This window comes from Urtica dioica, chromosome 7 (genome assembly GCF_054948205.1).
Source record: "Urtica dioica subsp. dioica isolate 48M chromosome 7, U.dioica_male_clone48M_v1_H2, whole genome shotgun sequence".
NCBI classification, from domain to species: Eukaryota; Viridiplantae; Streptophyta; class Magnoliopsida; order Rosales; family Urticaceae; genus Urtica; species Urtica dioica.
Window position 1 is genome coordinate 777,369 of NC_142762.1, and position 17,415 is coordinate 794,783.

At 39.8% G+C, this 17,415-nt stretch overlaps 1 protein-coding gene across 1 annotated transcript; it reads right to left on the bottom strand.

The window, feature by feature from the left end:
* Positions 1-13,861: 13,861 nt before the first annotated feature.
* On the bottom strand, positions 13,862-15,583 carry LOC149390064 (protein DETOXIFICATION 48-like). Its single transcript, XM_089619274.1, has one exon. It carries the CDS (start codon positions 15,561-15,563, stop codon positions 14,082-14,084), a length of 1,482 nt encoding a protein of 493 aa, XP_089475400.1. The 5' UTR covers positions 15,564-15,583; the 3' UTR covers positions 13,862-14,081.
* Positions 15,584-17,415: the final 1,832 nt, after the last annotated feature.

Here is a 17,415-nt window from a genome sequence, read left to right on the forward strand (position 1 = left end):
ACAAAGTCGCACCTAAAAATCAAGGTTAACTTTTGGGTGCGACAAATTCGCACCCAAAAGCCCAAATGTTTTAAGCGGTCTTTTTCCCCCATTTTTTATAAAATTTTGACCGGTCAAAACATTGGGTGCGACTTTTCGCACCCAAAAGAGCTATTGGGTGCGACTTTTCGCACCCAAAAGGGCTATTGGGTGCGACAAAGTCGCATCCAAATTATAGGTCATGTTATATAAGAAAAAAATTCAGTCTGAGCGTTTTTCTATCTCTCTCACGCTCTCACTCGATTTCTCTGGTCCTCTTCGCCGCCTAAGCTCGCCCGTCGTTCCTCCCTGGTCCGACAGCCTCTCCGGCCGGTAAGTCTTCTCTCATTCTCTCTCTCTCTCTCTATCCTACTCTCTCTCTCACATTCTCTCTCTCCAGCTCACTATATATATGTCGGCCACAAGAACAACCCGGCCATACAATCATCACCATCCTCTCATCTACATCTTCTTGTCCTTGTTCTCCTTAGCACGCGACCAACCAGAGACCGAGCCTCCTTGTGCGTGCACACCGACCGAGATGAGCCACGACGGTCGCGAGTCACCGGAGCACGCCACGACGTCCGCGAGTCACCGGAGCACGCCGACCATTAGTCACCCCCGGGAAAAGGACGAGAGAGCACCGGGAACAAGAAATTTCACGAAATCAAGGTAAGAAAAGTTCTTACCCGAAATGGATTTTTGAAAAAATTAGGGTTCTTAGTTTGGATTTGGGGCTTTTGATTTCTGAGCTTGGGTTGTGGAATTTAAGTGAGTTTGAGCTCGTTTTGGTGCTCGGATTGTATTGCTTGTGCTCGGATACGTGAGTTTTAATCGATTTTAAGTTCGCTGTGAACAGCCTCTGTAAATTGACGTGGTCAGATCAGTACCGATTTAATTTGGATTTGTTGATATTTTTCCTGGAAAGTAGACGTTATGGGCTTTCTAAAATGACCAAGAACATGTAAATCGGTTGAGATTTGAGTGAGTTATGAATTTTTTAAAACAGGGTTTTAAAGCTGGGAATTCTGAGCGTGTCGATTTTATGTCACTCAGGGACGCCACTCCAGATAACAAACGTGCGGGGTTTTATTTCAAAGAACAGGGAACGAGGTGCTTTTTAACATGTTTATTCGCAAGTATGTGATCAAAAGCAGGATCAACAAAGCCAAGGCACGATGAAATGGTAAGCGCTGCCTTTCAACCCGATATCTTCACACATTGTTTGATGGTTTTTTGCATCACTTTGTAGATGGTTTTTTGTCTCCAATCTATGCTTGACTTGGAATTGATATTTTTGGTGAGGTCTCTTTTCTATTTTTAATATGCTGAGATACTTTTGGTCTTGAGCCTATCCTTTCTTTTGTTCATTTCACATTAACGCGGGGATGATTTCTAGGTAGTGTTCCCTTCATCCCGTTTTCTGTAATGAAGTTTTTAGAATATAGCTTCATTTGTTCACGAGGTCAAATTTTCATGGCATCTATTTACAAAGAGAGGACCTGGTAATAACTATACCTAGTCTCTTTAGTTCCAATATATATATACATATATTAGATTGTAACACCTGCTTACTAAATTTTCTTTATCTGTAATTTTCACTAGTAAGATTCTTTGGAGGAGCTCCAGGACCGGTTTGTGTTTTTGAAGACCGGAAATGAACAACGAGAATGCAATTGAGGCTAGGTAGAGCACTATAATTTGAATAAGGTGCACTGTACCTTTTCTATCATTACCCTTTTTTGACATCTTTTTATGCGTATATTACCTATATTTAGATACGTTTTAATTGGACATTTGCCATGACTTAGGAGATGACATAGATTTTTCTCGGTATGAAAAGTATGGCTCTTTATTTTCAGAATCCGTTGCTTTTCCAATCCTTTTTATTTTCAGAATTATTTTTTATTTAGATTATTTTTATTTTAAATATGGCTCTTCTTGTAGTTTCTATACGACTCGATTCACTAATTTGCAGATTCGGGTCCTACAGAGGCTCGTCCCCGGCGGGACCAAGATGGACACGGCTTCCATGCTCGACGAGGCCGCGAGCTATTTGAAGTTTCTTCGGTCTCAGGACAGAGTTGATTAGTTAATTATTAATTGATATATTATTATCATCATCAATTGTTGCAAACTACTTGTTGTTGTCATATTATAAGCTAATTAATTAACCGTGCAATTTTTGTTATTATTGTTGCTCTATTGGATATGATATTAAAAAAGTTTGAGGCTGAAGATCTCTCGTTCATAAGTATGTTGCAGATGTGTTTCAAAGTTTGAGGCTGAATGTATTTAATTGTTTTTTATTTTTATAAATAAATTAAGAATAGAAGTCACTTTTAAATCAGGTGACAACTAAAGCATTGATAATAATTACGTTTTTCCAAATATTTAAAGTCACTTTATAATAGAGTGACGTCTAAAGCACTATTTCTTGTCATGGCGGGAAAGTATCGGGTGCGACAAAGTCGCACCCAATGCTCTTTTGCCCGCCTTTTCCACGGATTTTGGTGACATTTTAGGTGCGACTTTAGGTGCGGAAAGTCGCACCTAAATGTCGCACCCGAAAGTCAAGACTTTTGGGTGCGACTTTTCGCACCCAAGACGTTTAGGTGCGGACTTTCGGGTGCGGAAAAGTCGCACCTAAAGATATCTTTGGGTGCGAAAATTGACTTTTGGGTGCGAAAAATGTCGCACCCAAAAGTCTTTTTTGTACTAGTGGTGGGCAAGAATTCCTAACAATCTCCAACTTTGACCTAGAGAAGATATGGCAGGTATCTAAGGCCCATTCCTCCCACGTGTTTCATGAACACATGTTCAGATAGTCCCTTTGTCATTGGATCCGCAGTGTTGTCCAACATCGAGATCTTCATGACTGCCACGTCTCCTCTTCGAACTATTTCTCTTATAAGGTGGTATTTTCGTTCTATATGCTTTCCTCTCTTATGGTTGCGAGGTTCCTTCGAGTTTGCGTTGGCTCCAGTGTTATCACAGTGGAGTTGCACAGGCTTGTTCATTTTAGGAACTACCTCCAGTTTGGCTAGGAAATTCTTAAGCCAAACAGCCTCTTTGGCTTCCTCGGAAGCTGCAATATATTCAGCTTCCATAGTAGAGTCTGCGATACTAGATTGCTTAACGCTTCTCCAGACAATCGCTCCTCCATTGAGAGTGAACACTGATCCAGACGTTGACTTCAACATGTCACGGTCTGCCTGAAAATCAGAATCAGTGTATCCTTGTATCACCAAGTCATTACTTGTGTATACAAGCATCATGTCTATACTTCTCTTAAGATATTTTAGGATATGCTTAACAGCCACCCAATGCTCTTGACCAGGGTTTGACTGGTATCTACTAACAACTCCCATTGCATAGCATATGTCGGGTCTAGTACATAACATGGCATACATCAGTCTCCCAACTGCTGAGGCATATGGAACTTGACTCATATCCTCCACTTCTTACGGTGTCTTAGGACACTGCTCTTTCGACAGGAACTTTCCTGAACGAATTGGCAACAACACCCCATGGGCATTTTGCATCGAGAAACAAGAAAGTACCTTATCTATATAAGTACCTTGAGACAGAGCTAGTAGTTTGTTCTTCCTATCACGAATGATTTGGATTCCTAGAACAAAGGCAGCATTCCCCAAATCCTTCATTTGGAATTGCTTTGCCAGCCACTCCTTTATGTCAGACATTACTTTAATATCGCTCCTATAAGGAGGATATCGTCTACATAAAGGACTAAGAAAATAACTACTTTCTTCGAGTACTTGTAAACACAAGGCTCAGAAAGGTTTTGTTCGAAACCATAGGTCTTGATTACCTCATCAAATCTTTGGTTCCAGGATCTAGACGCTTGCTTGAGTACATAAATGGACTTCAATAATTTGCAAACCTTGTGCTCTTGACCATTTTCTATGAATCCGTCTGGTTGAGCCATATAGATTTCTTCTTCCAGATAGCCATTCAAGAATGTCGTCTTTACGTCCATTTGCCAAATCTCATAATTGTAATGAGCGGCAATGGCCAGAAGAATTCTGATGGATTTAAACATGGCTACAGGAGAGAAGGTTTCGTCGTAGTCGATTCCTTCTCTTTGGGTAAAACCCTTAGCCACAAGTCTAGCCTTAAAGGTTTCGACTTGTCCATCAGCTCCTTTCTTCCTCTTATATATCCATTTGCACCCAATCGGTCTAATTTGTTCGGGTGCATCTACAAGAGTCCAGACTGAGTTCGAGTGCATAGACTCTATCTCTAGATTCATGGCTTCTAGCCATTTTTCCTTGTCGACCATGGCGTCATTAAATGACACGGGGTCGTCGTCGTTCCCATCCAAGGCAACGACGTTTGCTTCAAAACCAAGATATCGGTCGGGCTCTCTAGAGACCCTCCCACTATGACGAGGCAGTGTAGCACTTGGACTAACGTTTGTGTTTTCTTCTTCATCTCCCACTCTCACAACAATTGTAGGTGGAGATGGATTCCCTTGGACGTTAGTCTTCGGGGTTGGTCTAACAGTTTCCTCGAGTATAATTCTACTTCGAGGTTTATGAATTTTAACATAATCATCTTCAAGAAAAGTAGCATGAGTTGAAACGAATGTTTTCCTATCAATAGGATCATAAAATACACCTCCTTTTGTCCCTTCTGGATAACCAACAAAGAAACAAATGTTTGTTCTTGGTTCCAGCTTGCTCGATTTCTTTTTCAAGACATGAGCGGGACAACTCCAAATACGGAAGTGACGCAATCCTTCAGGTGCTCCATTCCATAGTACTTTGGGTGTTTCGGATACAGATTTTGAAGGAACTTGATTTAAGATATACATGGCCGTCTTTAATGCATAACCCCAGAAAGATGTTGAAAGTGAAGAGTAGCTAATCATGGATCTTACCATGTCTAATAAAGTTATATTTCTCCTTTCAGCAACCCCATTTTGTTGAGGGTTACCAGGAGCCGATAATTGCGACTCAATCCCATGCTCAAGCAAGTAATCGGTGAACTCAGTGTCTAAGAACTCGCCTCCCTGATCCGATCGAAAGGTCTTAATAGTCTTACCCAATTGGTTTTCAACACAAGCACGAAATTCTTTGAACTTACTAAAAGTTTCAGATTTTCATTGCATTAGGTAAATGAAACCATATCTAGAATAGTCGTCAGTAAATGTGACGAAGTATTCATAACCGCCTCTCGAAGCTTCACTCATTGGTCCACAGACGTCAGAGTGAACAAGTTGCAGAGGTTCGGTGGCTCTTAATCCTTTTCCAGCAAAAGATCGCTTGGTCATTTTTCCTTCAATATAGGATTCACAAACAAGCAGAGTTCCCACTTGAAGGTGTTTCAACGGCCCAAGCCTTGAAAGCCTCTCTAGCCTCTTTATATTTATATGACCAAGTCTTAAGTGCCATAAATAGGTTTGTTCATCACTAGACAGTTTAATTTTCTTATTAGATGTGGGTTTAGCTACTTTAAACATTTCAGCATTAAATGAACATTTATTTTCAGGAGTTAATACATATAAACCATTATATAATAAGGCATCACATATCAATCTTCCATCTAAAGAAACACTCATAGTTTTCTCATTCACAGATAAATAAAATTTTTGTTTAAGTAATTCAGAAACTGAAATTAGGTTTCTACAGAACCCAGGAATAAAATAAACTGAATCTAATATCAAATATTTATTTCCATATCGGAGTCAAACTATTCCTAAAGCTTTAGCCGTGACGGACTCTCTGTTACCCACTCTAAGCTGTAGTTCGTCTCCTTTCAGTTCCTCCCACGTGTCAAACACCTGTAAGGTTGTACAAACATGATTAGTTGTCCCCGAATCAATTATCCAGGACGAGAGAGAATCTCCAGCATATAATGCTTCTAATACATGTAAGTGAGTGAACGGTACATTACCTTCACACGACTCAGGGCTGATGCCATCATCATCAGGAATCACTATAAGTGATGGCCTTTCCATTACGAGAACATTCTCTAATGGTAAATCTTCTGGTGAAGGTGGACGAGGCTGTGGTGCCAAACTCGGTTGCACCTGATGGTACGCATGCTCTATCAAACCATCACGCCAAGAAAGAAGTTCGCTTTGAAACTTCGTCATTTTATAATCCGGGCCAAAACCACGAAAGTAAATGACAAAGTCGGCGTATTCCTCGGCGAGTGAATTCAGAATGATTTCAACCCGAGTTGCCTCATCAATCTTTGTGTCCCGAAAGGCGGCTAGATTCATCCAATCAGTCATGTTTCTCATATAGAAAACTACGCATTCACCAGACTTCATTTTGTTATCCATCATATACTTCAAGAGATTATAATTCGAAGTCATGCTGAAATTAATAAAATACAAGTACATAAATTACTATTTGAAAATAAAAAAAACATTCATCATATAAATTTAGGAAATAAAAAAACATAATGCATAAGCATGGGGAAAAATACTAAAGATTTAAAAGACCCAGTTTTTTATATTCCAAGGTAATTCGACTAATAGTCACAATCCGTTTCACTCTGGTGACGTAACGGAGTGCACCTAGTGAAAATGAGAACCATCTCAGATTAGTGAACAATCACAGTACATGTACCTTCATAACTATGCTCACTAACTACCATTTTAATAGGAATCGTTGGCCACATGAGCAACCACCGGTTGGTTCATGCATGAGTCGACCCAACATTTCAGTGAAAGAAATCTAGCCCATACGCACTAGCGTAACTAGTACACGCAGAGATCAACCCTCCCACCTATCGTCAGAGACACAACCTTGGTATTGGAATCAGAAAAACCCTTCCGAATGGAACTGACCACCATGTTTAGAAAACCGCCGATCACGAGGGGATCTTTCATCCTCACGGTGTTGTGTCAATGTTGGAGGCCTAAGACTCAATATACTTTTAGTATTTTAATTTCCTAGCATTAACTTTAATCTAGTTGATACACTCGTGTTTATTAAATCATATTAAAAACTCGAGTGATTCTAAGCTACCCTTAAAAACAATAAGTTTCGATATAGCTTAGTGATTAGGAAAATTGTGATATTCTAGTCTTGATTATCCTAATAGTATTCCTTCACGGAAAAGCTCCCAGTAGAGAAGGTGAGACACTAGGTCTTCTTAAGTACCTCTCAGTTTAGCCTCTTATCGGCTTGGTGACAAAGCTCTCTGATCCGTTCAACTCATTCATTAATTAACTATCCTAATCCAATTAGACAATTTTAATGAATGAAAGCCCATGACAACTATTAACATACGATACATGATCTAAGTTATAGCATACAAGCATGGCAAAGCAATTAAATAAACAAGCATAGCAAGCATGGTTTGATTTGTGTTGATCGTACCTAATTGACTCTTATAAAGTTAAAACGAGATGAACCCAATCACATTGGTTCATGGATATTGGTTGAGCACATTCATATGTCTCAATGAAAAAATAAATCATTATAAAAAATATTTAATTTTTCATATTTTTCGAAAAAATAATTTATTTGAATCAAGGCCCAATCATATGTCCTTTAGAAAAACAAATCGATATCAAAATCATTTATTTTTCAATGTTTTAAATAATATTTACTTGGGCCCAGCCCATATAAATAATTTAAATAAAACTTCAAAATTTTAATTTTTTCGGTAAATTTTTTTTATTTTTTTTATTTTCGGTGGGCCTTAAGGCCCACCGGGCATCCGGGCCCAAGCCCGGATTATCCTCGAGCCCACCCGCCACGGTGGGACTCGACCCGAGTCATCGGCCCGTGTGCCAGGAAGGCTGCACGGCCGAGTGGTGCAGCACGGAGGCATGGGCGGTCTTTTGGCCGTCCCTTGTGTTCTTCTTGTCCCGCCTTCACGGCGGGATTTTCCTTCCGTCGTGGTGGTTCTCCGATGGTTCCTCCATCACTCCTCGTTGTGGGTCCGTCTCTCGCCGATCGTCATGATCAAGAACATCGCTCGTCAGATTACAACAATAATAATAATAACAATAGATTTACAAAAAATCATATACCCTTTGAATTTTGGGTGTACATAAAATCTAGAAAAGTGAGAATAAAAAATTCTACGATCAACCACAAATCACAATTCACATAATCATATATTGAATTGCATAAACTTCATATCAAAATATAAATTCATTCAAACCATATTAAATTTAATCACATGAACAAATAAATTAATTAAGTAAATCGACTAGCTCTGATATTGGGTGTACATAAAATCTAGAAAAGCGAGAATAAAAAATTCTACGATCAACCACAAATCACAATTCACATAATCATATATTGAATTGCATGAACTTCATATCAAAATATAAATTCATTCAAACCATATTAAATTTAATCACATGAACGAATAAATTAATTAAGTAAATCGACTAGCTCTGATACCACTTGTCGGGGATGATTCCCCATATAACCATATAAATGCGGAAAAGTAATTAATTACGCTAATCATGAGCTAATTAATTCATTGATTATATGACAAGATCTAGATTTACGTTAATTAAAATTATACGAGAGCATATAAGTCAAGCAACCGATATAAGAGTAAACGAGTACTTACATTGATTTTCGGTTCAGCTACAGTATGCTCCTAATCCAATCGCGTACTCCTTGCGTCGTCTTGATGAAGGACTCGAGGATGACACTTTAGTCTTCCGAAACGTAATCTCCGAGACGAATAAGAAAGATGAGTGGGCACATTCTTTATCTCACTAGATCACGAAACTAGGTGTTTCGAGATCTCTCTCTTATTTTACTAAGAATGGAAACGAATTTCCGAGGGGAGGGGGAGGCAGATGCACGGCCAAGGGAGACTAGTGATGCACGAAATTTTAACAAAATAATTGCTTATTTTTGCCTTCTCATGAACCCCTATTTATAGTAGTAAAAGGAGATATTCATGGAATCTTCCAGAATATTTTATTTCCTTTTATTGTGTTCACACTAGTGGGTTAAATCTAGGCCATTGGATCTCAACAAGTGAATCCTACTTTTTCTCTCATCCATCAGATCAATATCTATGTGATATTATTCTCTATTTAAATAGAGAATATTTTATTTAGTGAGATAATAAAGGAGAATATATTATTTCCCTTTAAATATATTCTCCTAAATACTTTCCTTTAGATAAGGAGAAAATATAGGACAATATCTTATATTATTCTCTCTCCTTTATTTAAACAACTAAAGAGAAAATATTGGTAAATACCAATATTGAAAAAATCGGATTTGATGGCACACGGCCAAGGGGATTTGCGCAAATCCTATGCCAAAATTCCCAATTCGATTTTTCCATGTGTGCAAGGCCTAATTGCTTAAAACTCAATTAATCATTTATTTACTTGGTCCAACAATAAACAAATAATTAATAATTGTTTATTTACTTGATCAAACAATAAATAAACAATTGTACCATAAATATTTATTTAATTCTGCGAATACCCGTTTTCCAGAATTAATGCTGTCAATCACAATTACAGCAAGTAAGATTAATAATGATAAACATTATTATACGAAAGTTCTTATCCGCCTTTATCAGAGCCGAATCGGGGACTATGGACCTAGTAATAGAAGCTTAACAAATCCGATGAAAAAGACGAAATAGTCCTTTCTCTTTTTCCATCGATTCGTTTAATCTTGGTCAAATACTCCACTTTGTAAGCCAAGACTGAACTCTCTTTTATACTAGAATTATATTTACTCATCGTGACTAGTGTCCACTGATATAGTCAGTTCGTGATCAAGATCCTCCAGGTTCAACCCGTGTCAAGAGAAGTCAATTTATACTTCTCTTGATACATATCAGCCCTAAGCATTGTTGCTTCCCCAACGAAAGATTCTTTCGAATGTTACTTACTTCGAAAGTGCGCGCAATCTATCGGTTCTGGAATCAACCCTTAGGTGAGAGAACATTAACCTTCTTTCAGGAAGGCTGGATTCCGTATTTGTAAATCATTTCCCACTCGAATTATGCTCTGAGAAAACTCCCAAGACATAAACTGTGATTAGCATGAATAGCCTTTTAGCGAATGAGTCAAAGAGCTCAGTAACATAACCCAGTGTCCATGATCACTTCAGGATTTAGATCAAGTCTCACTGTGACCATCATAGTGGCCTCGGTTAGTGTGTCGTAATGGTCCTTAAACGACACATCTACACCAAGACCTGTCCAGGTCGTACACTTACCACAAGTGTAGAATGCTCCCACATAGTGATCAGCCTGCACCTATGTGTTCCACATATATGACTTTAGATATAGTTTTCCAGGCGTATATCAGTCATCGACCATGTTTTAGCACACCGCCCGAACTCAGGTGCCCAGCACGTGACTCAGTTAGATACGGAGGCTATGGAATAATGAATGTTTAATAAATCTCATTAAATAAGAAATAACGCTTTCAATTCAAATAGATAATAAATGTCAAACTTTATTTTATTAATAATTTCAACGAGAATTTACATAAGTATCTTCTCGTGGGCAAGAATTCCTAACATGCCTCTCCCCCCATCACTGATCAGAATGGGTATTTATAGTGGATGTGGAGGCTTAGGAAAGCCTTTGGACGCACATCAGGGATCGTGCCACGGATTTCGGGCGTGTTTGGCGATTCTAGAGCGTGCACGGAGCACACGGGTGCGTGGAGATAAGTAAAAGAATGCAGGTAAAAAATAATTTTGATCTTACTCAATATCTCCATGATAGCATCTTGTGGTTTCTCAACCTGCGTGAGAGTAGCATGTATCAACAATTGTCGTAATAGACGATTCTATTTCTGACACACAATGATGGAGTTTGAGAGCTGCACGTTGGGCAAACAAGATACCCTTTTCCACTCCATCGCGATAAATATGATCGTGTCAAAAAAATCAGTCCAGAGTAGGCACGCAATTGAAACACTTTAATGTTGATCCCATCTCGCAGTTGGAACCAAGTTTCGCACACTTTTTTCAGCTCTACAACAACAGGCTACAAGAATACGTCTTCCAGGTGAGTTCGACATCAAGTACTCCGTCTTCATGCACAACAAGGGAGGCAAGTTATACGTAGTCGGTACCACCGGCGACATGTCATACGATAAGCTCACTTCCCCGAACAAGTTGAACCCATCAGAAGCGAGTTCAAGTTGAACGTTCGTCAGCTCTTTAGCAAAGTCTGGTATCTCTGATCTAGATTCTTCCACATGCCACAACTAATCGAACGAGCTCAAACTGAGACCTCAATCCCATTTGAAGTCCTTTAGCTCGGGTATATCGTATTTTCTAGTTTATCCACTATCTTGTACTGAATAAACTGCGGAATCAAATGTTGATGTTGGACTTCGACCATTCATTGGGCACAAATAGCTTATATGGTCCAAGCCAAGAGAAATCTTGACGCCCAGATGGAAGTCAACAAAGAGTTACCAAGCTGGATGTCTACCTTATGTTTAAGCTCGCTGCAACAAAATAATAACTGACAGAGCTCTTCTAGTATTAACATTCCTCATAACCCGCATCCGTGTTAGCTTGGCTCACTTTACAAGACGCTCTTTTAATAGTTACCTAACGACTTGGGCGCCGAAGATCTTTCAACGCACCATCTTCTCAATCTCTACTCCAAGACCCGGTCAAGAGTGATATATAGCCAGTGTTTAGACGCTAAAGACCGCTTTCGATGTGCGATTTCGACATTGTTTCTCTGTCATATCCCTACGCTTATACTACGACCCCGAGCACTTTATTCTTGTGATTTAACCTTCTTGTTATTTTATTTAACAATTATTTTCATCGCTATTGTAATTCAATAAAAGGCCTAGAGTCATGTTTCGCTTAATTATATATCCTTATTTATTTATTTTTCGTCAATTTTCCTTTATGAATTGGATTTGATCTCGTAACTGAATGTTGAAGTCCATTTAAAATCTAAATCGAACTCCTTAACCTGAATTTTCGAGACTGTTTTGAGGTGATTCTCACATCAATAGTTACCCCGAATAAAATTCAAACTACGATTACCTCACTAATCACTTACTCAACCAGGAGACGTGGGAAATCGTGAATTGCTGAAGTCTATTTACAAATCTAAATCGAACTATTTCTCCTGAATTGTCGTGATTGTTTTGAGGCGATCTCACGTCAACAGTTACCCCAAATAAAATTCAAAGAATGATTACCTCACTAATCACTTACGCTTTTTTCAACAATTATAATTTATTATTTATTTTTTATTAAATTCATTTGTATATAGAGAAAATTTCACATAAAATTTCAAAGCACTCGACACTTGTGGTTGGGACTTATTCGTTTTTTTAAGGACGATTGTCATAATCTTTTGTCTGTCAAAACTATCCTAGTGCAATTTTAAGTTACGATCATGTTACTACTTCTAGATATTATTATTAAGGATGGTGTAGCTAAATAATCAATTTAAAATTATGAATTTGCAAAATAGCCAAGGTTTGTCTTAATTGTGTAAAATAGCCAAAATGTGCAGCAATCTGATTTAAAAAAAAAAAAATTTGACCCCAAGATTAATTTTTTTGAAAGTGATAAATTGCTTATAATAATCGTAAAAAATTTCAATATTGGCTGTCAAAAAAATTTTGAAAACGTAAATTTAGCTACTTTGCTGAAAAATTGAAACTTTGACTATTTTGCTAATCAATAAGTTTTAAATGGTTATTCTGTACCATTTTTTCTATTATTAATGAGAACCCCGACAAAGATAACAACTTCAAAATATTAATAGTAAGCTATAGTGCAATTTTTCTAAAGAATTCGTCTTTAGGTGATAAATAATTGCATACAGCTATATTTAAAATTCAATGTTATATATATTGTGTCTGAAATTTTGAAATGAAGGAAAAAGCATAGGATAGGGTGAGTTATAAATACCACTTAATAATTAATATTATATATTCAAGTGCTTGTAAGGTATCATTTTATGAAAATTGTCGCTTCTGCGTCTTGGTATCTTTCTTTCCCTTCACGTGGACACAGAAGACACTCGATTGATATACGAATAAGCCTTCCAAAAGAGTAGGTATATATGTAAATGTACAGCTTTAATGTTGATATGATATACTGACATATATTTATATATGTAATGTAATTGAACAACTTTAATTTGATTTGATATATGTCTATTAAATATGAGGACTCAGCTGTAACAAAAATTACGTTCAATTTACCATGACGCATTCTTAAGAGATTATCAAATCTAACCTACGCTTTGTAATATAAGCATCCTTTGTTTGACCATGACGCTGAAACTCCTGTTTATGAAATGTACTGTGTATGTAATCTTTGTTTGAAAAGAAATAAAACCCTGGTTGTCTGTACGTTAAAAATACCTGAAGCATATATAATAACACGAATAATATATAGTACAAAACAATATAATACATCCGAGACAACTGGTTTCACGGTCCTTCTTCTTTTTGGTATGGAAATTGTGGAAGAACGGAGAGTGCACGTACTGTGGTAGCTTGGTTCCTTTATCTAATTAGCTCCATGGAACTGTGGAACACGAAGTTAAACCGCAATTATTCTCTACTGTGATAAAAAGTTGAGGGTAGATAAAAATTAATTATATTTAAAATATATAAGAAAATAAAAAGGATGGTTGAGATTAGAGTAATAAGTTTATAAGGGATTAGGATTTTCCCTTTTATATTGGTGTTCAAGATTGTTGCCTATTTTGGAATGGACACTGATACATGTTTTTTTTTCTTCGATCAAGCTTCAAAACAACCGACAATCACTCTCTCTCTCTCCAAACACATGCACGCACAATCCAACCCAAAAAAAAAGGTACATTATTATTTAAGTAAGAGAAAAAGTACACATGTGTGTAATCAAGATTCTCTCTCGCAAATATCAGCTGATGTTAATTATTAGCATAACAACCGAAACAGTAATAAAACAAACAAACAAAAAACCAGCATCAAATATAAGAAACTTTGCAGTACACTAGTTAGTATCCTCGGGTGGAGGCAAAAATAAGGGATTCATATAGTAATCAATACATATGTAAAGTAAAGATGATCAAGGGTAGCAAATAATGCGTGATGATCAGTGCGTGGTGGTTGTAGTAATGAGGGGCTGAGTATCGGAGGAAGGTTTATCAATGACAATTTGTTGAAGATGATCGTCGGTGAGGATTGCGGCTCGGTGGGCCTGGGCTGGCCAGTCAGTGGTGCAAACGGCGTAGAGCATGAGGGAAGCGCAGGAAGCCTGAGCGGCGAGCAGGCCGAGCCAGAGGCCGGGGAAGCCGAGGCGGAAGAAGAAGGCCATGGCGAGGGAGACGGGCATGCCGAGGAGGTAGAAGGAGGCGAGGTTGATGTTGGCGGCGAGGGCGGGGCGGGCGGTGGCGCGGAGGACCCCGCAGGCGGCGGTCTGGGGGCAGTTGCCGAGCTCGCAGAGGGCGAGGATGGGGAGGGCGGCGGCGGCGAGGCGCAGCACGTGGGGGTCGCGGGCGAAGAGGCGGGCCCAGCGGTGGCGCACGGAGAAGGCGAAGAGCGCGGCGGCGAGGCCGAGGGCGAGGGCGGCGGCGAGGGAGAGGGCGGCGGCGGCGCGGGCGCGGGCGGGGCGGCGGGCCCCGAGGGCGTTGGCGACGCGGGCGGAGGCGGCCAGGGCGAGCGCGGAGGGGAAGACGTAGAGCAGGGAGGTGGTCTGGATGAGCACCCCCATGGCGGCCACGGCGGCGGTGGGGTTGTCCGGGAGCAGGCCGCAGAGCAGGATGACGAGCTCGTACCACCACCACTCGAGGCACACGGAGGCGCAGGTGGGGAGCGCCAGGGAGAGCAGCGGCGCCCACCCGCGCAGGCACTCCCTGGTGGGGCCCACCCAGCGCCCCGACAGCAGCAGGAAGGCCAGCAGGAGCAGCGCCAGGTTGGCGTTGGTGAGCACGGCCGCGAGGGCCACCCCGGCCACGCCCATGCGCAGGCGCACCACCAGCAGGAAGTTGATGGGCGCGTGGAGGAGCACCGACGCCGCCGAGCAGCACGTGACCGGCAGAGTCACCCCCTGCGCCCGCAGGTGGATCCGGATGGGGTGCAGCAGCGACAGGAAGAGCAGGTCCGGGATCGAGAAGCGGATGAACGTCTGCGCCACGCCCGACACCGCCGCGTCCTGCCCGCACCACCGCACCAGCACGCCCTCCATGTTCGCCCACGCCGCCGCGATCGGCATCGACGCCGCCAGCAGCAGGAGCACCGTCCGGTGGAGCGTCACGGCCGCGCTCCTCCCGGCGCCGTGGGCCTGCCCGCAGATGGGCTCCATCCCCAGCGCCAGCCCGGAGATGACGGAGTAGCCCGTGATGTTGGCCACTCCGATGGACAGCGACCCTCCCGCCAGCTCCACCTCCCCCAGCCACCCCAGAAACATCATCGATATCATCGCCCGCGAGTACATCACCAGCCCCGTCATCGCCGTCGCCCCTGTCATCTTCCCTATCTCCTTCATCTCCTCCACCGCCTCCCACCCACTCGGCCATCCTTGCTCTTCTTCTTCCTCCCTTGGCCTTGGAGATGACGCTTTTGCGTTGCACATCATAATAGATTGGAGATGTATAGCTGAGTGAGTTTGCGATTTACACCCTCCATCACCGCCCTTTATATACACACACACACACATGCATGCGTGTGGGTCCCACCCCTTTCAAACTCTCAATGCTTCCTTTCCTTCTACATACTAATCAACCAACATTTCTTTCGACAACCATTTCAATAATTCTTTTCTTCATTACAATTTCTAACCATTTTTTTCTTTTTTTTAGCTATTGGTGGCCCAAAAGATTTTACACCAAATTTTGACCATTTTTTAAAAGGAATATGAATTATTAGACTACTATAGCCTAATTATCTATTGTTAAATGAAATATGTTTATGATCACTCTTTTTAAGTATGTGAAAGGTAGGTAGGCTCTTTTAAGTATTTTTAAGTGTGTGTGGTATTAATTTCAAATCTTGAGTTAGTTTTTAGATAATGTTTTAAAAATCTTTCCCTAGGTTTAAAAGTTAAATATCAAGTTCCATATATATCAAGTGGATTTAGCTAATTAGCTCTCTCTAGCAAATAAATAAATAAAACAAAAAAAAAATATAGGAAAAATTCCCTCCCTTCTTCTACTTGTTTTGACGTGACAAAAAAGAATATTTTTGATAAGTTGAGTTGATGATATTTTTCTTTTATGGATAATGCCTGGCAGCAAATTTTGTAGGCAGTGGAAAATGTCTCCATGTTATAAAGCAGCCATGCATGTTCGGTTTTTACACAACCCATGTGATTTCACCCATTCTTCTTTGTTTTAACCCCTTCCTCATACACCAAGACATTTCCTCTGACTTAAATCTTCTTCCTATATCCACTTGAGAGTGAGATAAGTGACAAAAAAAGCTTCTGCTGTAAATCCAGTTTCAGGACCCACATTTCTTTCTTATTATTACAGATTATATATTGAATTTATATATTTTATGTATTTAACATGTGGTTGAGTTGTTCTCACACAAGTTTAATTGTTTTCTCTGGTGGAGTTTTTTTTTTTTTCCCCTCATCAGAGAGATGGGTGAGATAAGTACAAAAATTCCAGCCTTATTAATTACATCAAAAAATTTGGATACAAGCCTAACTTTCAATGGTATATTGAATTTAATAATTATAGTTTTATAAATTAAATAAATGTATATTTATCTCTCTTCATAAAGTCTTAAAAAAATGTATATAATCGTAATTCAAAGTCTATTTTAAATAAATTTGTGTATCAATGCAAATATCTCAAATAAACAGTACTTATTTTAACACCAATGAAGACTTATTGTTTAAACGTGTTATATTTAAATTAACCGTGATTAGTAGAAAAGGAACTACGTATAACTTTTAAAAGGAAGAAAAAGAAATATACATTTATTTAATTTTAAAAAACTTGCGTTTGTTGTCTTTGTACTTTCATCTCCTTGACCCCATTATATTACATATGAAATAAACCACTATTTATCCCACTCCATACCAAATCCGAATCGTCACACAATTATGTACTTCGCTTTTGAGGACAGCACGTTTACAAATACCTGCCTATCGATCTTGTAGTAACAAATTTTCATGATGATTTATATAAGTTGAGTTGGGTCCTTTATCTTTGCGCTTGATCAAACGATGAAATGGGACCACGAGCGGTGGGTTATTAATGGGAGAGATAAGAGTAAGTGGGTTTATGGAGAAGAGGAAGACGCACAAAGGGAAACACGAGAGAGAGAGAGAGAGAGAGAGAGAGATGATTACGTGCTCCAATAACATCCATTTAATTTGTATCCCTTTTCTCACAACAGAGATGAGTCTGTCTGTGTGTATATGAGAGAGAGTGAGAGACTTCTGTTGGCCGAAACAGAGAAAGTCCAGCCCCACCATT